The sequence below is a fragment of the Neopsephotus bourkii genome, unplaced genomic scaffold, assembly GCF_033783945.1.
Source record: "Neopsephotus bourkii isolate Nb327-2 ecotype Australia unplaced genomic scaffold, CSIRO-AGI_Nbou_v1 NB_1655, whole genome shotgun sequence".
In the NCBI taxonomy this organism is placed as follows: Eukaryota; Metazoa; Chordata; class Aves; order Psittaciformes; family Psittacidae; genus Neopsephotus; species Neopsephotus bourkii.
In genome coordinates, this window is record NW_026902129.1 from 1,770,263 (window position 1) to 1,793,267 (window position 23,005).

General features: G+C 38.9%; 1 protein-coding gene across 3 annotated transcripts in view; it reads left to right on the top strand.

The window, feature by feature from the left end:
* The window catches only part of SUGCT (succinyl-CoA:glutarate-CoA transferase), a 309,260-nt gene that overhangs the window by 4,262 nt on the left and 281,993 nt on the right, over positions 1-23,005 (top strand). For all 3 annotated transcript variants that reach the window (XM_061374866.1, XM_061374868.1, XM_061374867.1), the window contains 3 exons: positions 2,708-2,793; positions 3,612-3,662; positions 6,939-7,059. In XM_061374866.1, coding sequence (XP_061230850.1) covers positions 2,708-2,793; positions 3,612-3,662; positions 6,939-7,059 — 258 coding nt within the window. The remainder of the gene's footprint in view (positions 1-2,707; positions 2,794-3,611; positions 3,663-6,938; positions 7,060-23,005) is intronic.

The window sequence follows — 23,005 nt, forward strand, 5'->3', positions numbered from 1 at the left end:
TGTGCTCTGTGTATATGTATTTTGATTGGAAGTAGCCTGTGTGTACATTTAGAAGAGTGAGAAGGTCAAAGCTATAAGGTCAGGTAACTTTTTCAATTATTAATGAATAAAACATTACTGAGTCGCCACTTAAAATGCCTTATTCTATCACTTTAAATTTATTTTGAGTTGTTTAGACTTTTCTTAGATTTTAAATTTGCATGGGTTGGGCATGCTTAGATGTGTGGTGATTTTTGTGATGTGGTGAGAAGGTTAAAATGGTTTTAACTGTAGTGTTTGATACATAACATTTGATAAACTTGTAAAACCTTGCAGCAATTAGTTATGTGAGAATTATGGGCAAGGTGTTTTTCCATTTTCAGCTTCATGATTAAAGGGAAGAAAGGTCTTTTCCAACCTAATTGATTCTGTTGAGCATTTAAAATATGTATGTTGTTTGTTAGCAGTGCATTTATGTAATATACAGACATAGTGGGACTGGCAAGCGTTTGACTGGTAGACTATAAGATGGCCTTTTCTTGAGAAGGATTTTAATATATTGCTAAAGTTTCAGATAACAAAGTAAACAGAGTTGTTTTCTGCATGAGGTAGTTGTATCTTTGAAGTCCAAGGTCTAATAATTCCTTGCATAGGTGGAATTAATTGGAAAAGGGAGATTCCTGCATTTGCATAAAAAGTTTTCATGCTAGTGCTGAAAGTGAGATTAATGAGCTTTGGGTGTGTGCTTTCAGATGCAGAAACTTGTGTAGCTCCTTCTAAGTCTCATAGTATTTATTGTGTTTTTCTGTATTTTTAGCTTAACTAAATGGTTTTCTTGTTCCCCTCAGCACATGCACTTCTTACTCAAAGAGCTGCTGTGGATTGGTTAATGGTAAAAAATGCTTTAATCTTGTGAAATAGCTACACTTCTTAATTTGTATGACTATACAAGAATAACAACAAATTGCAAGTCATTCGGCTCCTTTTTAGAAACATTCCCTGTGTTTGGCTTTGTTTTATGCATCATTATGCATTTGTGCAGCTGCTATGGCATAATTACATGCCTCATTATGTCATGTATTTTTTCCTCCTTTAAATTTCCATGTTTTTAAGTTTCTTTTTGTGGTATTAATTTTGAAGGGAGCTGGTGAAGATAATTGCACACTTGAGATAGTAAAACATATTACATTTCCTGTATTTTAAATAGCAAAAGCTGAATGTTTGAACATTTAACAAAACATTGAATGTCTAACAAATTGTCACATCAACCTATGGGCTATCCTTAATCACTCACTGTTGCTTCAAGTATTTTTCACTTTCCTGATAGGGCAGAAGCTGCATCCATTTTGTACTAGTCAGATTAGACTGTGGTCTTATTCCAGGTATTGAGGTAGTAGGAATGGAGCTGTGTCAATGATTAAATATGAAGTATCAGTTTTGGACACTTGCATTCCAGCTCTTAGTTTTGTTTTGTAATTGAAGATGAGGGTCAGCCTGAGAATTCTGAATTTCAAATGTTTTATAATGTGAGTAATCAACTTTTTCTGTGAGAGGGTGTCTACATCACAGGGGTGTTAATACTTAAGGGATAGTAGCCACATTAGTGTCCTACATGGAAAGTATTACTGAAATGTTCTTTTGAATGGCTTGAAAGGGTAACATGCTGTCCTGCTTGAACCAAAATAATTCTTTGAGATACTGAACAGTACAGAAGTTGATAAGGGATTTATATGTTTGCATAACTTCTGCCACATTTGATTTTTTAAATGGCTGTAGATTTTATGTTATCAGAGCCATTGTCATGTAGCATACTATCTTGTGTAAGAAGTCTTTCAGCTTATTTCTGGATCTGCTAGTACCAGTCTTCTTTTTTGCCTTGCTAAGGAAAGTATTCACTCAGGTGAAGTATATGAAGTCTAGATACTGAAATAGATGTAGGGATGTACATGCTTGCTAGCACTTGGGATGATGATTATATTGGCACTTAAATTTAGCTTTAATTCTAATAGATTGCCAGCCTTTGTGATAATTAGCAAAGATTTAAAATTGGAAATTAAACATGAATTATGCAGTGACATCAGTGTCTGCAGCAGCTTTAATGCCATCTTGCCTTGTAAGGTGGGAGAGTTTCTGGAAGGGCTGGAGGTGGAGGATTGCACCAGCAGTAGATTTTGCTTCTTGTTGGTGTTTGGCAGCATGCAGCTTAACAAGTTGGTGCTGATCAGTGGTATGTTTATGCTGTGTCTTGGGTGTTTCAGGAATAGCTTATTGACCATGTGCACTGTGTGACTCAGTGCAGGGTGAAAGCTTCAACTAAATTATTCCAGATGGTCTAAAATTATGGTGTTGTATCTCTGCTTTAAGTTACAAAAAATAAAAAAAAGAAGCAAACAAATCCCCCAAAAACCAAACCTCCAAACCAACCCACAAAAAAACAACCAAAAACCTGCAAATACATTAGGGGTGTGGGGCTACATATTATTTTAAAGCTTAATAGTAATTCCAGCACTAGCAACCACTGTGTCCACTTTGCTTAATTACCTTCACTTTTAGGGTTTCTTTTTTTTAAACATAAAACCCCTAAAATCTATGTGTTAAACTGATTTTTGTCCTGCTTACTGTGTGAAGCTTAAGTGGTGAAATATGACATTGGGAGGAAACTTCTTACTCTTGTTTGTTGTCAGTGTGATATTGGCCAACTAAGAAAATGTGATGGTATTTCTTTCAGGAGCTGGTGATGATACAAGAGCCTGGGGCCCACCTTTTATTGGAACTGAAAGTGTTTATTTTCTCAGTGTCAATAGAAATAAGAAGGTAAGTGGAGTGCAGTGTTGAACCATAAGCCTATGGTTTGGTTTTTTTATTACAACTGAAGATGTAACACTTCTCCATAATGGAGCAATAGCTAGATTGGCTTTAAGTTATGATGAGTCAGTTTCAGAATAAAACCAAACAGTTGGGAACAGAAAAGGCTGAAAACCTCTGGTATGCTGCTGTAGTCAGCTGAGGCAACCTCAGAAAGAGAAGTGGGCCTGCCAGTCCTCAGATACTGGTGTGAACTGACTGAAAATGAGCCTTGCTGCAGGTAAGGGTTATTTTGCTTGAAAGATACATGTTTTTCAGGTCCATCAGCTCAGCTGACCTGTGTCAGCTGCAGCTGGAGGAGTGTAGGCATAATGCCACAGTTGGGTTGGCTTAAGGGTAGCTTGTGAAACTTGAGGGTTAAGATGAAGCATTGTGACATGCCTGCGCTGTTTAATGGCTTTTTGCAATTGAAACAAATGTTTCTGTTATCCCCATGTGTCGCCTGCGCTGTTTAATGGCTTTTTGCAATTGAAACAAATGTTTCTGTTATCCCCATGTGTCCTTGCAGTAGTAGGTGCTGTGCAAACATACAATGAACAGATTGCACATCTGTCACCCTTGTTTTGGTGCTTGTCTGATCCATTGGTGACACAGTTCAGCTTGATTTACCAACAGATTGTTTTTTGGTGGGGGAGGTAGTGTGTATGTTAAAATTCACTTATTTGATTTAGCTGTAATGTGAAACTTGACTGTTGGTTATGTTTAGAAGAGGCTGATAATTACCAGAAGGGCTTTCACATAAATTACTGTTGTATTTTTATCCGCAGAGTATAGCTATTAACATGAAGGATTCAAAAGGAGCAAAGCTAATCAGAGAGGTAGGTTTTGATATCAAACTCTGCCTGTTTTGTATTGTTTTGATCCTGAGTAATAAAGAATAAACTTTGCATTTCAAGTGTTAGTTTAATACCTGATAATTAAAACCAGGTATGTCTGCAGTAAATTCATTAAATTACAATACATAGCCTCTGTACTCTCTGCTTTTGGACTTTGTGTTCAGTTTAATTTCTAATGATTTGAGATACAAAATTTACATGGAAATGTCATGAGAAGCTTCAAAAAAAAATACTGTGAGGAAAAGGTCTAACAGCCTAGTGCTTTCCTTTTACTGTATTAGATCTTGCTGTTCTACTTGATTAGAAAGATTCAAGCCAGACTGATCTGATGAAATCAGTGAGCAGCTTACAAAGAGGAGACATTGGGCTTCTGTGTTTGCAGGGTTTTGAATGTCCCAGTGTACTCATGACTTCAGTTGCTGTGCATCTGTCTGAGAAATACTGTCCTGTAGGTCAGGCTTAGTATCTGGGTGGTTTTTTCAGTATTTGAGTTCAGAATGCAAGGTCTTCTAAGGGTGATCCATTTTTTCCATTAAAAAAACCCCCAAACCCTAAAAAAAAATCACATTTCACTTTCTGTGAGACCTTTGTCATCTCTTTCTTATTTCTTGAGAAACATAAGATCTGCTACTTACTAGTGGTGTGTTTTTAGCTGTGCAGTACTACTAACACATCAAAGAAGGTGAGCTGGCTTCTATTCGCTCATTCTGTTAAGCTTCTGTTAAGTTGGCTGTTTCAGTATCAGTTCAAATTGTTTTTTCCACAGACTGTATGTGTCCTGCAATACGAATAACTTGCCTACTAGCATTTTTTGTTGGGAATATTGCATGAAAATGAAATAGATAAAGTATTCTGATATTTTTGTCCTTTTTTTCTACCCTGTCAGCTATATTTAAGATGCTTTATATGGAAGCACTTTGAGTTTATAAGCCAAAGATTCTGTGATGCTTTTTCTCTTTGCAGAACAGAGCCATTTATTACTGATTTGATAGGAAGCTGTGTGTTTATCTTAAGGTTTTGGAAACAAACACTGTTTGGAATAAATTTGTATGGTATGAGACAGATATGGTTTTGAATAAACTAGTCACATTCTAAATAAGGACTTTTAAAATTGTTTGCCTTGCATAAGAAGACTAGCTTGTTATTTGACCTTTAAAAATGGTGAAAGAAAAACTGTTGTATATAAAATGTCCATGTGTGGGCTGGAAGTTCCCCATTTCTCATCTTGATATTTGTGCAGAAAGATTACTGCTTGATTTTGCTTTTAAATGTATAGCTTCCTGCCTTTAATATGGAGAACCTTTTTATGGCTTGTAGAGTTTAATGGCTGATGATTTAAGAATCTGAGATATAACCTTTGTGCTTGAGGCTCAGATACCTGGGTTATTTCAAATGTCACGTAATTCTTCAAGCAGCAAGTTTCTTCTCCCTCACTTGTCATGCAAGGGCAGCATCTTCTCTGTCAGCTCAGTCCCAGGCTTCACAGCCTTTTCCTACTGGTAAGATCTCTTGTAACAATGTAAACCTAGAGCTAGCATGATGCTGAATATAGGATAGTTGGCAGTAAGTGTACAGACAAATGGTTTCAGCAATATTATTCCCTTACAGTTGTATCACTGAAATAGTCAAGAATGTGTGAGAGTTACTTCCTAAGATGTGGTGTTATGGAATTGCCAGTGAGAGAATGAACTCTGTTAAATGTTTACCACAGTAGCTGTGGAAATGAGATCCTGTGACAAAGTAATTTCTTACTGTAGCTATACTGTAAGAAATCCTATTTATCATGACAGATGTGTATAGAACTAATGTGTATAGAACTAAGCGTTGTTCAGCAATGTATCTGTTACTATGACAAGTAGTGTTCATGTCTGTAAAGTACCTGATGACAAGAAGAAATTTGAGTTTGTGACACTGCTTACTCATACATAAATGCGAGTTGTCCCTAGTCTAAGCCCTATAATGAAAAGTATTAAAGTTGTAATTTGTGTTTTTTATTAAGAAAGCTTGCATGGCTAGAATAAATTTTGTTTCCCCTGTCATAAATTCTGTCTAGGTAGAAGAGGGAAAATCTCAGAATCTAGAATTATATTCAAAATCAAAGGAAAAGAGAATCTTCAGGTATATGACAAAAGCATGGCCTGGTAGTATCAGTAGTATCAAGTCAGCTGAAGAAATCTGTTAATCAGAAGTCCTGGCTGCTTTTCTTCCTTTGGCACAGCACTACAAAATACTTGTCCAAGGGTCTGCTCTTTCTGAATTACATGACTTCCACAAAATTATCCTTTGGTCTTTTATGTTTATTCTTTGTCATTTGTAGCCCTGCCTTCCTTCCTAGTGCTTTTGCCTCACTGTTGAATGCCTTCCAAATATTTGTGTTTTTTCCTGAATGACAATTATTTTTTCTCTTCAGTGCTGGAATGTGCGCCAATCCCATGCTCTGACTTCCTTCTGTTGTAATGTGGCTCATTACTGATCTCTCTAGAGCATTACTCAGCAGTTATTATCAGAAGCTCATTTAAATAACCTTGAGGATACCTTTCTTCTGAGTATTTAGCCTTAACTAATTAACTTTCCTACTTATTCATGAATGACTTGGGAGGGTTCAATTGACAGGGAACTGATGGCACTCCTTCCTTTCCACTGCCTTTAGCTGATAGGTCAGTGTGTATCATGTATGCTCTCTCACTCAATAAAGCAAACTGTTGACACTCATCAGTATGTATGCACATTCTCTTCTGTGTGGAGTTTTTGTAAAAATAATACAAATAACCCACTTTACCTTGCCCCCAAAACCCAGGCAAAAATTCCAAAGAGAACTGATAGTTTGCTTTATCAAGTTGATAGCATCATTATTTGTCACTGTAGTTTGGCTCTAGTGTAGAGAAAGCATGAAGAATAAAGATGCATTTTTGCTCCCTCCTTTTCCTCAAGCTACGTGCAGGTATAGAGGTGACTATTCTTCTGTAAACTGTTGTCAAGTCTTGCAAAATTGATGTGATGCTGATAATATAATCATAGGTTTCTCTAGTCACTTTAGGATTTTGACAGGCATCTTCCTAGATATATAGCATCTCTAATATGTAGTTTGTGGAGAAGCACAGTTCAACAAGCTACAAAATATCTCTAGGTTTGTAAGTTCTTTCTAGTCAGAAAGACTGGAGCCGCTCTGTTTAGCAAGATTTTGAAATGAAGTTACATGAGGAATTTACTGGACTTGTAGAAGCTCATTAACAAATCTCATTCTTTTGTTTTCTACAGCTTGCAGCAGTGTCTGATGTTTTTGTGGAAAACTACGTCCCAGGGAAACTGGCTGAAATAGGGCTAGGTTATGAAGACATTCAAAAGATTGCTCCTCACATAGTGTACTGCTCAATAACAGGTATTTTGATTTCCATTGTGTTCATTATTTCCTTTATTCTAGTCAACTTGTTACAAAAGTCATACATGTTGCAATTTTCCAATCTGTTAATCTCTGTTCTTTACTGCTCTGAAGCACATCTCTCTTTGGAATTGTGCAGTTCTGTGTTCATTGTTGTTTTATGCTACTTTGCTGCAGTTTATTGCTTGGTAATTGAAATGGTAGAAGCATTGGGAATGCTGGGAAGAAAGAAAACATACTGGACATATGAGTATCTGTAACTACATGCATGTAAAAACTAAGTCTGAAAAAATCATTTAACCCCACCAATAAACACCCTCTGTAGGATCTTGATCAAGCACAAAAATTACAGGATCTGTGCCTGTAGAGTCTGCTATTAAAGGACAATTAAGTTAAAGAAGTTACAGATATTTTAGGCTGGTTTAAAATCTTAATTACAAATCTGTTATGCCTCTGAATTTCTGAGGAACAAATGGCTTTGGCTCTTCAGTTGCTGGGTTTTGATATCATTTAATACAAATCAAATAGTTTTCTAGTCTGCTGTGATGTTTTTTATCATGTTCGTGTGGCAAATGTCTGAAGAAGACAAGAGTAGGAAGGCAATTGCCTTCAGGGCTTCCTGAGAATCTTTGTTTAAATACATTTTGAGGCTTGTCAGTGGCTAGTGACCATGATGTTTTCACATTTGTGCATGTAATCTCAACTGTAACTTGTCAAGTGATTTTCTTTGTATTTTTGTGTAGTTGCTGTACACGTAAATGATTGGAAAAAGACTAAAAAATACATCCAAACTACAATATGTGAGGTAATTTGGCCTTTTGATTAGATCAATCTGTTGTTCAGTTCATGCTACATGAATACTTTCGAGTGCTTTTATATTTTATTGGTAATAGACAAAAACCTTACTTCCAGTGAGGGCCTAAGGAAATGTACTACTTAATTTCAGAGAACTGTAGAATTGTTTAGGTGAAAGGACCTCTTGAGACCATCTTGTCTAACCTCTCTGGTCAGGCATGGCCAGCTACAGCAGGTTTCCCAAGACTCTGTTCAGCTGGGTTTTGAGTATTTCCACAGCTGCTCTGGACAACCTGTTCCAGTGTCTGATCACCCTCACAGTAATAAATTTTTCCCATGTACAGGAAAACTTGCCTATTGCTCCTTGTCATGTCAGTGGATGCTGTTGAGAAGGATCTGGCTTCTTCTTGCTCATTCTCTCCCAGTGGATATTTATATACATTGCTAAGATTCCCCAGAGTTTTCTCTTATTTAGGATGAAGAGTTTCATCCATCTTGTCCTCTCAACATGTGTCGAATGCTCCAGTCTCTTATTTATCTTCATGAATCTGTGCCAAACTGGCTCCACACTTTTCCTAATGCATCACAAAATAGTGTTGGCCTCCTTTGCTGCAAGGATGAATACTTTTGCATGTTCTGTAGAAGTGCTCCCTAACCTCTTACCCTGAGACTAAGTCTTCCTTGCTGGAGCCTTTCCCTCTAGTCTCAGGGACCTAGGATTCCCGAGAGCAGTCTTTCACAGTAAAAAGTGAGGCAAAGAAGGTATTAAATACATTGGCTTTCTCCCTGTCCATTGTCACCAGTTCCCCTGTCCAATTCTGGGGTAGGTCCATGTCTTCCCTAGTGGTCTTTCTGCAGCAGATTTGCTTGCAGAATAAATTTTTTTTGTTGTTGTTTTGTTTTTCCATTGCAGATGAGGCTAGACAAACAGAGATTGGTAAAGGCATTAAAACATCTCTATGGTATGTACACTGCTTATTATGGGCAAGTCTAGGGAGTTTACATACTTGAGGTGTTTTCTGCAAGGGATCAATTTTAGGAACTTTGTTAATCTGGATACTCGATATAAAAGGCTTTTTGAACAAATTGGTAAATGAATATTTGTAAATCACCCATAGGAATTAATTCACTTTTATTTTCTGAAGCAAACTCTGGACCTAATTGACATCAATTTGCTTTTGCAAGGCATCTCTCTCCCATCTTGCTTGCTATTCATGATGTTCAAGCGCTTTTCTTTTTCTTCTGGGTTCTTGAATATGGATACCTATCAAAGATAGTGGGAGTCTGGGTGCATAAATCATCTGTAAGCAGTGTCGGGGGTGATTTAATGCTGGGCATTGCAATGTTTTGCCCAAGAAACAAGTGTATGTAAGTTGAGACATCTGAATTGGTTGCCTGTTGTTTGTTTTTTTTGTTTTTTTTTTTTTGAGAGATTGGTGCAGAAAGCAGGTGACTGCTTTCTGAAAGGCCATCAAGAAATAGTTGGGGCAGGAGATATAGAATCATAGAATAGTTATGGTTGGAGAGGACCTTAAGATCATCTAGTTCCAACCCCCCTGCCATGGACAGGGACACCTCACACTAAACCATGTCGCCAAAGGCTCTGTCCAGCCTGGCCTTGAGCACCACTAGGAATGGAGTATTCACAACTTCCTTGGGCAACCCATTCCAGTGCCTCACCAACCTCACAGTAAAGAACTTCTTCCTTATATCCAATCTAAACTTCCTCTGTTTGTTTTAACCCATTATCCTATCACTACACTCTGTACTGTACACAATACTCCAAGTGAGGTCTAATGAGATCAGAGTAGAGGGGCAGAATCACCTCCTGTGACCTGCTGGTCACGCTCCTTTTGATGCAGCCCAGGATATGGTTGGCTTTCTGGGCTGCAAGCACACACTGAAGCTGGCTTATGTTCATTTTCTCATTGACCAATACCCGCAAGTCCTTCTCCGCAGGGCTGCTCTGAATCTCTTCTCTGCCCAGCCTGTAGCTGTGTCTGGGATTGCTCCGACCCAGGTGTTGGACCTTGCACTTGGCATGGTTAAACTTCATGAGGCTGGCATCAGCCCAGCTCACGAGCGTGTCAAGGTCCCTCTGGATGGCATTCCTTCCCTTCAGCGTATCAACCGAACCACACAGCTTGGTGTCATCGGCAAACTTGCTGAGGGCGCACTAAATCCCACTGTCTATGTCAGTGACAAAGATGTTGAACGAGACCGGTCCCAACACCGCTCCCTGAGGGACACCACTCGTTACTGGTCTCCAGCTGGATGTTGAGGTGTTGACCACAACTGTTTGTGTGTGGCCATCCAGCCAGGTCTGTATCGTTTTTAGAGACAAGGATGTTGTGTGGGGCAGTGTTGAACGCTTTACACAAGTCCAGGTAGATGATGTCAACTGCTCTACCCCTGTCCATCAGTTCTGTAGCCCCATCATAGAAGGCCACCAAATTGGTCAGGCAGGATTTCCCCTTAGTGAAGCCATGTTGGCTGTCACCACGCACCTTGTTGTTTTTCACGTGCCTTAGCATGGATTCCAAGAGAATCTGCTCCAAGGTTTTGCCAGGCACAGAGGTGAGACTGACTGGTCTGTAATTCCCCGGGTCATCCATTTTCCCCTTCTTGAAAATGGGGTTATATTTCCCTTTTTCCAGTCATCGGGACCTTCACCTGACTGCCATGATTTTTCAAATGTGATGGACAGCGGCTTAGCAACTTCATTCTCCAGCTCCTTCAGGACCTGTGGATGGGTTTCATCAGGTCCCATGGACTTGTGTACGTTCAGGTTCTTAAGATAGTCTCGAACCAGATCCTCTTCTACAGTGGGCCCAAGGTCTTCATTCTCACAGTCCCTGTGTCTGCCTTCCAGCACTAGGGTGGTGTGGTCAGAGCATTTGCCAGTGAAGACTGAGGCAATGAAGTCATTTAGAACCTCAGCCTTCTCCAAATCCAAAGCTATGGTTATGACAATGTAGGTCAGGATTGATAATGAAGTGGAATGAACTGAGACACACTGAATGCAGTAGGTTTCTGTGAGCTCAAATGTAGTATTTCAAATAGAGATTGGGAGCATGATCTAAGGTTTTTTGGTAATGCCATAGAAAGTTAAGTGTATATAAAATGCCTGCCTGGAGGTATGGAAACTGCACATTAAGGAAGATGTAAAGGATGTGGTGGCCTAGAACCTTGAATTGACTAGTTATCTTCCAAAATGTTGAAAATCATTGAGGCAAATTATCTTGGTTGCAACAACCCTTTTTGCACCTAAACTGTGGGTTTTCAGCCATTGTTTGGCATCCTGCATACAGGCTGTACAAGAGATAATAGAAATATGTTGGTTCTCAAGCTCTTTCTGATTTGGGAGTTCTGTTGAAGTTAATGAATACACAGTATAACATGAATTATGTTCTGAGGTCTTTGAATAGAGCGTTGGAATGGTTTATACTGTTTAGCTTGGCCAGTTTTAAGTATGCTTTTTAAGGGTGTATTTTATGTATCATAACTGACAGACAAAATTATGTTGGTTGTGTTAATGAATATCATGTAGTATGTGTTACATCTTAGATGTGAGAATATATACAGACAATTTGGCATAACATTTGATAATAAGTAGCCAAGAAATAAACATGTCCAATGTGTCAGAACTGGAGTGTTTTTCCAACTTGAATTTTTGTTCTTGTTAGTATACATGCTGAAGACATTATAGCTGATTCATTTAATAAATTACAAATAATTACTGGACACTACTTCCCTTATCCATTTACTTAACTCATTAATGAGGCTGGATATAATCTGGAATGTTTTGGGGTTTCATTTTTGGAACTGTATTACCTCTCAAGCTTAAACTTCATAGGTATGGAATGCAATCAATAAACAAGTCATTTGAAGGAATCAGTTTCATCCTCTAGCATAACTTGGATAGCAGCTGTGATCAAGATGTCTGTCTTGGCTTCTTTTTGTCTCATTCGGTTATTGAATGCAAGCATAAATCAAATTGGACATTAAAACTTTCTTAAATTTAGGGATCATCCAAATGAATGGTACTTTTCTGTACCTCTACACTGTGCTGTATTCCTTGTGCTATCCTAGAGGGAGCATGCTTGAATAGTTGTCATACTTACCGTTGTCATGGCTGTTACACTTTGGTGGAGGGGTGCTTTCACTTTTTAAAGACTTACTATCTCTTCTCGTTGGCCTGGGGAAGAGAAGGCTGCATGGAGACCTCAGAGCAGCCTTCCAGTATCTGAAGGGGGCCTGTAAGGATGCTGGGGAGAGGGACTCTTCATTAGGGACTGTAGTGATAGGACAAGGGGTAGTAGGTTCAAACTGAAATAGGGGATGTTCAGGTTAGATATACAGAAGAAGTTCTTTCCTGTTAGGGTGGTGAGGCACTGGAGTGGGCTGCCCGAGGAAGTTGTGAATGCTCCATCCCTGGCAGTGTTCAAGGCCAGGTTGGACAGAGGATTGGGTGACATGGTTTAGTATGAGGTGTCCCTGCCCATGGCAGGGGGGTTGGAACTAGATGATCTTAAGGTCCTTTCCAACCCTAACTAATTTATGATTCTATGATTATATCTGGGAGAAGAGTTGTGTAAAATTATGGTGTTTGCATTTTTCTTCAGTTCTCAGAGTTGATAACAGATTGTCAGCACTAACTGATAGCCTTTTCTTAAATGCTCATCTTTTAGAACGTTTTTATCCCAGTTCCTGGCTAATTCAGCATTCACTGGATGCATTTTGCATTTATGGTTATAGTGATAGTAGCCACTTTCTGGTTATGGGTTAGGTTTTTTGTCACATCCTTGAGTTGGTTCAGATGCTGAATTAGTGAATGCCTACTGGTATTGTTGTGTGCCTGTAGCTTAGGAATTTCTATTTGCTAGTACTTGATGTTGACCCAGATAGGGGAGGGCTGTCTTTGGAGTATATCACATTGGTCATATGGTCATGAATAGTTCATATGTGCCATCTTTAATACAGCTGTATGTGTTACATTAAACTTATTTCTCCTTTGGATGGTAGGTAAAATATAAGGTGTTATCACCTTACTTTTTGCTTATTTTCTTTAGCCTCCTTGCTATAAATTGCAATATGAAATGCATTCTAATCAGTAGCAACGCTAGCCCTGTATGGTTCCACCTAGTCTCCCTTTGTATTCACTTCTGGTGGTCTACAGGCTAGTATTTCTGTTCTCAACATTCCACCTACAATGATGCCTTTGTGCTCTTTTTGTCAGGTCTGTTTCTTTTCCTTCTTGGTCTGTACGGTCCTCCTGCTCTTCCCTAGCCATGGTTGCCCACCTCATCCAGTTCACGCTTCCCCTCTCATTTTGTCACCAAACAAGTTTCCCTTACCTGCTTTGGCTTCAGGCTTGTGTTCTCCTCTCATTTTCCTTCTCCAGTTAATTGGGTTCTTCAGAACCTTTGTGCTAACCTTATTTTTTTTTTCCAGTGTCTCTCCTTTTCTGAATCGCAGTGCTGGTGGGAGTCGAGCAGAGGAGATAGCCTCTTTCTATGCTTAGGTTTTATGTGCTATCCTCATGCACAAAGCAGTAAATATAAACAAAACCTGGGCTAGAGTGTGCTCAAGTATGTGGAGACAGTGTACAGATGTGTATCAGAACAAACTCCTGGGATGTATGACACGATAGAGAATGAACTTCATGGACTGAAAATCTTTGGAGACTTTATCCTCGAAGCGCTAACAAATATTCCCGTAAGAATGTGTATTTCCCAGCTGCTGTGATACCTTAAAGCTGGCTTTGAGAGTTTCCTATTGGAGGAAAAAAACCCAAACAAACCACAACAGCATTAGTAAAAATTCATAACCGTGACAGAAAATGTCTCAATTCTTTTGGGTCTTCACTGTAAAGAACAGAAATTCTTGGGGTTTTAAACAAACAGCTGGAAGTTGTTTTTACTAATCTAACAAAACAGACCTGCTTCCCTCCCTGGTTTTGTGCTTAAGAACAGCAGAAACAGTCTGTGAGAAATAAATGACAACATTCAGAATTCTCAGCTTAAAGATCAGGGATTGTATCTATTACATGAAATGCTTTTTTGTTAATGCAACATACGTGGAAGTGACTGGTTCAGCTTAAGAGGCACGTACTGTAGCAGAATGTAAAATCTGCAAGACACGCTCCATAAAAGAAATGCTACTTTATAACTTATCCAGATTGAGCAGTTTTTCTTAAATACAGGAATAATATATTTGCATGGAATTCTCTTTCTGAATGTTGGACTGTTGCAAGTTGTTAGTGATGGTAAAATGAAATAGAATGTAATTTTTCAGAAAGGCCAAGATCACGTGTAGGTGAAGAGTTTAGACATAGGTAAGCCAGATGCCGTCTCCTCTATGGTGTTCTGGAAGTTGTGATTAGCAAAATGAGTTTCTTATCCAAACAGCTTGGATTGAACATATCCAGCCCTGAAGTGGCTGTTGCAGGGTTGCGAGTTTTTCCAGGACTTTTCCCAGTGTCCCTGCTCTTTTGGAGTGCTCTTGAGCTCCAAATTGTCTGTTCTCACTCACAAGTTGGCTGTGCTGGTGAGAGTAATCTTAGAACTAGTTTAAATATAATGTATTTTGACAGTTTTGTGGTTGAGATGGGTTTAAGTTTTTGAAAATTGGCTGGTTAAAGTAAATCATGTACAGGTCACAAGGGAGTGACCATTTGTTGCTGAGTATGGTCTGTGTAGTGCTTCAAATACGAAAGTCGGTTTATTTCTGAACAGGAGGGGGCACTGTTTAAAAGCACAACTTTGTTTTCAAACCAAAGCACTTTTATTTTTCCTCCTTTTCTTAAAGACTCCGAAGGCAGTATATTTAGAAGTAACTTCGTAGTTTGCTTGAATGATGAAAACTACTCAGCTTCTCTGCCCCATCCCCTTGTTCTGCTCATGAGTGACTTGTGCTTGCTCTTCTCTCATGCACAGCTTTTGGTGCAGATAGTGTTTCTCAGGGTTGTTTTTTTTCTTTCCCTTTTCAAGGAAGTAATATTTTGTGCCATGTACAGGTTGCTTTGTATATTGATCATGGCATTACAGAATCTTGTTTCAATGTTTTTCATTTAATTTCTTAAAATATGGATGTGATGCTTAAATTTCTGCCCTTTAAAGAGATTTTATTCCTGTAAAGACTTTTTGATGCATTTGTGTGTGATGGAAATTGAATACATAACGTTAATCATAGTCTTAGAAATATTCTTGGTTCAACCAAAGAGACAACAAGATGAGATTTTTGGACCGGTATTTTTGTTAACTTTGTGTTACTGTAACAGAATAAATTTCTTGAGGGTTTGCCATCTTTACTCCAAAGAACTTAGTCTTCATTCTGAAATTACACATACTTTGTACTAAACTGTTAATTTGTTGGCTAACAGTGTTGTTGTAAAAAGGCAGAAAATAGGAGGAAAGAATGGTAAAAGTCTGATAGAGTAAGTGCTTTGTGTCACCTGTGTTTCGTGTGGATCGGAATATGGATTTGTTGTATATGTAGCTCTTGTTTAATGTACATGAAGTCCTTAAGATCTTCAAAAATAATCACTTCTCTTGAGTGATTCTAATGAATCTATGAGAAGGAAAAAGAGTTCTTCACTCTACCCGTATGCATGCAAGTTAATAATAACTCAAAAGAACTAGCATTTACTACTTCCCAGCAGATCTCTGTTTGTACTGATAATCTGTAGCGGGTTCTCATGAGAAGATGTCATGTTATAATTTTGATGCATATCCTACTTTGCCTCTAGTGTTTGCACAACAGGAAAGAAAAGCCAACCGCAGTGTGTTTTGCTGGGCAAAGGCTAGCCAAAGTGTTCTGCAGATCCTCTAATTTGTGAACTGTGGTAAGGTACATGGAATTGCTTTGGACTAGGTACAGTTTGTAAACTCCCTCTTACCAGATGATTCTGGCCTATAAAATTATAGGGAACTTGGAGTGTCTGTGTTGTCTTGTCCACTCGTTCCCCTGAAGATTGATGTTCTTGTGGTTTCTAGATGGTTATAATCTGGAATTGGTTACCTGGTACAAATGGGTAGATTACCTGCCAAAGAAATGATATCTCACGCTTAAAACAAATTGAGTATATTTCATGATATGTTATCATTTGGCAAAGTAATTTCTTGATGCTCTAAATTATTTATTAACAAAGAAGTAGCAAACTAAGTTGTATTCTGAAGCTGGCTTAAGCTGTGGTTGCAGTTTTCACTAAATAACAGCAGCTGTAGAAATGGTCTTGGTCATTAAGTTGTTAAAAATTTATTAAAATGTATGACCCCAAATCACTAAAAGGTTTTTTTTTGTTACAATTACAAAAAAGCAGAATGACCCTAAAACTAGGCACAACAAATTAGAAGGGGAAAATTAAAAGGGGCAAAATAAGCCTGCATAGCAAAATGTATAGGCTTGTTGAGACAATTAGCCAATGCGAGCAGGATGATGTGCAGAATGAAGTGGAAATTAGGAGAACTAGCTGAGAACTGAAGGAGTTGCAACAGTCCTTTAAATATATTAAAGCCAAGAACAATTTGAAGAATGAGGAGGTTAAGCTGGAAACTGTAAAAAGGGGGATTGGTGTCTTGGTGCCAGTCTCCAGTAAAAGATGCTCATAAAGAAATTTTCAACAGATCTGTTGTTTTATAAAAATAGAAGATACTGCTCTGTCAGAGGCATTGTCAGAACCAACTGGGTGTCACACTTCCACTAGTTCTTAATGTGTTTTAAGAACAAGGAGGCAGGCCTGGAAAACTGTGAACATTATACCTCTCTTAAATAAACACAAAAATCACAGGTTTGCAAGCCTTGAGGTATGAAGTTAAGTACTGACAGTGATTAAAAAAGGTATTTGGGGGGGGGAGGGAAAAGTATGAAGCTTCTACCTGAGCTTGATTTGATAAAAATAGGTCCTTATGGCACTGGAAAAGAAAACAGAGCCTCTCCAATGTGGTACTTTTTGCATTATGCAGTTGGAAGAAGGATGAGTTAAAGACTTGATCGATAATTTATTTAGATAGCTTGAAGTTGCTTGAATGGGCAGTTAAGACAAGCTAGTAATCAGGGCCTAGAGATAAAATACTCTGAGAACAATTTTTGGGGAGTTGAGTAGGAGACTCTGGGTTTCTGGAGCCACAGATCATTATTGGGACAACATAATTGCCCATCTATAACAGGATAATAAACGTTGCGATGTGTATTTTGACTGTAGGGAAGTTTTTAGCACTTTTGATTAATGCTTTCCTAGACAAGTTAGGGAAATGTGATGTAAAAAAAATGGTTCAAGAGTGATGAGAAACTCCCTGATATCTTAGCTCTCATGTTATATAAAGAGTAGTTCTTGGTCCTGACAGGGAAGGCAGTTCCTCAGAACTGATGTTGCTGGATGTTTTTCTCAAAATAGGTGATAGAATAGAATGTGCATGAGCCCAGAATCCTCATATGATCATGAGCTACAGGGCATTTGTTGTGGGTTTTAGAGATGAGTGGCTGGAGGAATCTGGGGCAGGCTCACAGGTGGAAAACATCTTTCCTTACAGCCTCATACTCCCCCTTAAAATGGTTTTTGGCAGTGTGGCTAACTCTCAGAAGAGTCATGGGGAGCTGGCCTCAGCAACTCCGCTCCGGTTTTCTTCCCAAAGCCAGGCAATTAAAACATTCCCAACAGTCCTTGTCTCAGCACAGCCCCATGGGCTGTCATGTGATGAAGCCCTAGTGTAAAAGCTGCAGTTTATTGGCCTGAGACACCTCCATGCAGCTCTGAAGCCCATGAAGCTGAAAGTGACTGAATTTATACAGCAGGATTAGAATTAAAAATGATCATGACCAAATTGCTTACACAAATAAAAGAACAAGAATTAAAGTTTGGAGCAAGTACAATGTACTATGCTTAATCAGAAGTCATAGAATTACAGAACGGTTAGGGATGGAAGGGACCTTAAAGATCATCTAGTTCCAATCCCCCTACCATGGGCTTGTCCAGGTTTCCTGGAGCCCCTTTAGGCACTGGAGCTGCTCTAAGGTCTCCCCTTACGGAGCCTTCTCTTCTCCAGGCTGACCCAGCTCAGCTCTCTCAGCCTGGCTCCAGAGCAGAGCTGCTCCAGCCCTCGCAGCATCTCCGTGGCCTCTGGACTCTCTCCAGCAGCTCCATGTCCCTCTTGTGTTGTTGCCCCAGAGCTGGATGCAGGACTGCAGGGGGGTTCTCACCAGAGCAGAGCAGAGGGGGAGAATCCCTCCCCTGACCTGCTGGTCATGTTCCTTTTGGTAACTGGTTCCTTTTGCAGCGAAGAACTAGGTTAATGGCATGCAGCAGGAGCTTTAAGAGAAAAAAGTTAATGTGGAAGAGGTAGAGTTTGTATACATCTGAGTCCAAAACGCCCGATTTCTTTCTAGACATCTAGACAGACTTATGCCTTGTCCTGAAAAACTTCTAGTCATATGTCATTTGTGTATCCAAGTTGTCTCAATTTTTCCTTCTGGCTGAGCCATCAAACCAGAAAACTTTAATATAAAAAGGCAGTGAATTGCTATGAGACAATTAATTGGCAGAAATGCAGATGTCCAAATACTACTTCAATGATGTAAAAAAGGCACTTTTTTCATTATAATTTAGGAAAAAAAACCCCCACTTGTTTCTGTTAGTGGAGAAACAATTCCTGTTTCTAAGAAGGCAGTCAATCACCATGATGGTACATCGATGTAGCAGTGGTGGTCTTGTGGTACATAATTCTGCTGGTACATACCCTGAGAGAACAACTTTGAGCCATTTATGTCGCTTCTTTCCTTTACAAAAGTGAATTTTGAGACGAGACAGAATGTGTTTACAACACTTGATAGTGTTGTGTAGGGAGCGAAGAAGCCTGGAGCTATCTCTAAATCAGCATGGTAAATCTGCCCTAGGGTATTACAGCCGCACTGCTTTTGTGACGGCTGTCAATGTGCACTCTACAATGTCCTACTCTTCTTTAGGACCAAAGGGTGATTTGTGTAAATAAAAAACTTCAGGAAGGAGACTCTGAACTAGATATGCATTGATTTAAAGGGAGATGGTACTATAGCTGAGGGTTCTGAAAATTGCACTTGTGTATTTAGGGGCTCTCATACTTTAAGGTCTTTCTTCATTTTGGCATTAGATACTAAGTATTTAACATGGTTCTAATTCACTCTACCTTGTAGAAATTACTTGTAAAGTCCCTAAATCTCATTGTGCTTGACACGAGACCCATTCCAGAGCAGAATGCCTTAGGATTGGCACTTTGTGGCCATTATTTCTTTCCAGAGTGAAATACTTCATATATGGAGTATGAACTGCAGTCTGAGCCATATGAAATTTATTTTTTTGCAAATGTTATTTGTACATAAAATAAAGCAAGTATTGTTCTAACCTTCCAGCAGTTTTCTGCTTTATTCAGAAATAAATGCTGAAGACCAGTGGGAGCTTTTAATTTCCTAGCTCATGGTGGCAATTGCTGTCCTACTGAAGCGCAGCTACACAAGCAGAGGGTTCTTTCTGATACTTCTTTTCTGCTGCTGCTGAAGATCTTCTAAATCTTTCATGCTGTTTTCTGTCATAGGTGTTACATCTGCAAAAAGGTGTTTACCTCATTTGTGTGCAGAGGTGCTGGACACAAATGAAAACCACTGAGTGTGTTAGATGCAGTATTTTTTTTCCCCCATATTGGGTTTAGTGATGTGTTTATTTTGTAGTTTTTCTTAATACGAAGTTAGGTTATTTTGTGATAATACTTGCTCTTGCTGAATAAAAAAAATCCTAATCACAGATTCACAGAAGGGTTTGGGTTGGAAAAGGACCTTAAGATCATCTAGACCCAGCCTGTGGCAGGGGTTTGGAACACCTTCCACTAGAGCAGGTTGCTCCAAGCCCTGTCCAGTCTCGCCTTTAGCACTGTCAGGGATGGGGCAGCCACAGCTTCTCTGGGCACCCTGTGCCAGCACCTCAGCACCCTCAGAGGGAAGAACTTCTGCCTAAGAGCTCATCTCAATCTTCCCAGTGTAAGTTTAAACCCATTGCCCCTTGTCATTCTGAGGAAGACTGGGAAGCAATAACTCCACTGTTAATCAGACTTGCAATCAGTTGACAAATAATGGGCTTACTTCGCATTACTTCTACTTTATTGTTCATGTCTTAATACTTTTAAAGAGTTACATGTTTTAGAAGCCTGATTAATAGGATTTTTATTTTTGGGATAGCTTTTTAAGATACTGTAATATTGTTCAAAAACTTCACAGTTTTTTGTTGTTGTTCTTGTTTGTTTTAATTAACTTGAAAGTGTCTGTGTAGTCTAAACACCTGAAAGTTGCGAAGGTTTTCTGTGTGTCTAGCCCCTAAACAGTTGCTTTGGGAAGTGTCGTATAACTTTACCTCTCAATTCTAGCTTGCTCTAAAGATGAACTAAATAAAACCCCCCCTTAAACCCGTATCTACTTATTCAGGAAGATTGTCAGCTGCGAACTGTTGGAAGCTAGGAGAGTACTCAAGAAAAGTGTTAGATAGACTTATCCTGTTCATATTGGCATCTGTTTTTCTCTGTTCTTGGAGTGAGAATATGTAGCTATCTGAGCCTTGAGTCTAATTTAGTGCATTTGTTTTCATCTTCCTGTGCTACTTTGTTTTTCAGACATCATCTAAACTTCTACATCCATTAGCACAGATCAGCTAGTGGATTTATTGTGATCTCAGTCCCTCCAGAGTGTTATCAATAGAACTGTTGCCCAAATACCAGTCACAGGATTAAATCCCCTTAAATACACATTTACAACCCATTTGGAGAGCATGAGTTGCCAAAAGGTCACAGGGTAAAATAGAACCAGCAAGATTTGACAGAGGTGTGTTGCAGAGCAATTCAGCCTGGTAGTTCTTAACTGCATGGACTTGACTTCTGGAGGCTTTCTAGTGGTAATGGTAATGATGCTTTTTAACCTGTATTATACACAAAACCCCCATGTATTCAATTCAAGAGTGATTGAAATACAAGTATCACAAAAATGCATTTTTAGGGTGCTTCAGAATAAAACCAGACTTCAAAGGGGCCTCTTTGTACAGGATAAATGTAGTTACAATCTGCCAGGATACAGAACCAAAGGATAATAACGTTCCTTCCTAAATTCGTGTTGCTGGTGGGTTTTTCTCTGCTGCTTGCAAAATTGGCATACTGGGATCCTGACCAGGCCTGTTCAAAGGAGGAGGCTTCTGTAAAACTCAGCTGGTTGACAACACATGCTGGACTTGAGTGTTGAGGCTGTTTTCTATACAGCAGGCTTGCTGTCAGCACAGCTGTGATGCTCAGGAATGTGAAGAGATGTGAACACTGACTGGTTTAGCTGTTTTTGGCAGGAGGCATTAGCAAATATGTTGCTATATTGACAAAACTTTTATTTTGCTGGTAAAGCTGGTCTGCTCAGAGATGTGACCCCACAAATGGTTTTATATTCTGGTATGAAGTGTGTATTTGCTTCAGAAAGCTGTATTTGTAATGCTTTCTCAGTGCCTCTAGAGGACTTGAGGGCTCTGGTATCAAACAAGCTTCCAAAATATATCAGTAATCCAAGCTAAGTAGAAAAGGGTGTGGAAGCTGAAAGGAAGCATGTTGAAACAAAGGTTGCCGAGGAACAGATGGGAGCTGACAGGATCCTTTCTCTGTTGGTAGGATTGATGTCCTTGTGTGATTTGGATCTGCTGTGCACGTCTAGGAAGGTGGGCTTTCTAGCTGTGTGACACTAAATCTTGGAGTTGTGTTGTTTCTGTCATCAGCACACCAGCAGCAGCTAGAGTGCATTATTTTTGTTCTCTGGAAGTGATTGAGCTAGCCTTTTACACTGGCATTAAGCAACCTAGCAGGAGGGCTTTGCTGTTTTTTCCACTGTTATTTCTTCAGTCACACATAGTCTGAATATCCAAAATACTGTGAGTTTGGGAATAAGAAACAGTTGAAAATGAGTGGTACTCTGAAACACTGTGTTCCCATTTGTTGTTCAATATGAAGTATATACAAAGTTTAATGAACAAGTCATAATTATTCCATGCTTTAAAATGAAGTATTGATTTTCAGCTGTGTGTGGAAGTAGTATTTTTCTTATGACTTCATGTTCATTGCTTGTTCTTTCATCTAAATAGCAGTATTTTGTATAAAATCTGAAACTCCAGGATTTTGGACTCTGTCCTAATGAAGAATACCATAGCAGACAGAGCCTGTGATTCTTAAGATTTGACACTGGGTTAGTTTACAGTGAATGAAACCAGATTAGGCCCTGAAATCCTGGATATGAACACCATGGCAACATAGTACAATTGTGGAGACACTCTCTGATGGTTTAATGTTTATTTTTCAGTAGCTATTATACTTGGACTGATGCCTAGCTAAGTTAACAGAAGTAAAGATGGAAGATTTTAGGCAGCTTCAGAAGCCTTGCAATAGGCTTTTGTAAAGCAGTATTTATTGTGTTTGAGTTCTAACATCCTAAAGAGAAGTCCCAAGAAAAGATCACCAAACATTTTCCATGTTATTACTAAAGATTTCTTTGCTGGCTTCAAAAGGAAATTTTTTTTGCAGGGAATCTCCCTTCTTTTAACCTTCTTATCTTCTCTGTGTTTTATTAATCTTATTTTTGTTGCCTTACTTCATATGAAGATTGCAGGATTTGTTTTTGTTAGTTTTGTTTTGCTGTTTAAAATGGTTAGGTTTTGAGATGTCATCAAAGAAATGGATATGACTTGTTAAAATGGTGCAAAGATCCAGTGTCTTTGTTGTGCCCATTCATGGTATTTTCTGTGGGTGTTGTTAGATTGTTAAGAAGACTGTAAGTAGCTGGTGTTGACCTGAGAATGTTTCTCAGTAAGCATATGGTCTTCATTACTTCTGTTTTGAAAATACTGTGATAAAATAAAACACTTTGTCAGTAGCTAACAAAGAAAAAGAAAACAGTTTTGGGTGTAGGAGATGCAAACTATTGAAAAATAGCCTGTATTTTGTCATTGTTGGAAATGAAAATGGTGGCAGTATTTGGCACTTTTCCATGTACTTGAACATTAAAAGCATTCCGCATCCCAGTGTTTGTCAAGAGTTGGCCGAAACCCACTTATCTGCAAGTTGTCTTGTAGAGAAAACATCACTGGAAGCTATAGATGTTACTGCAGAGT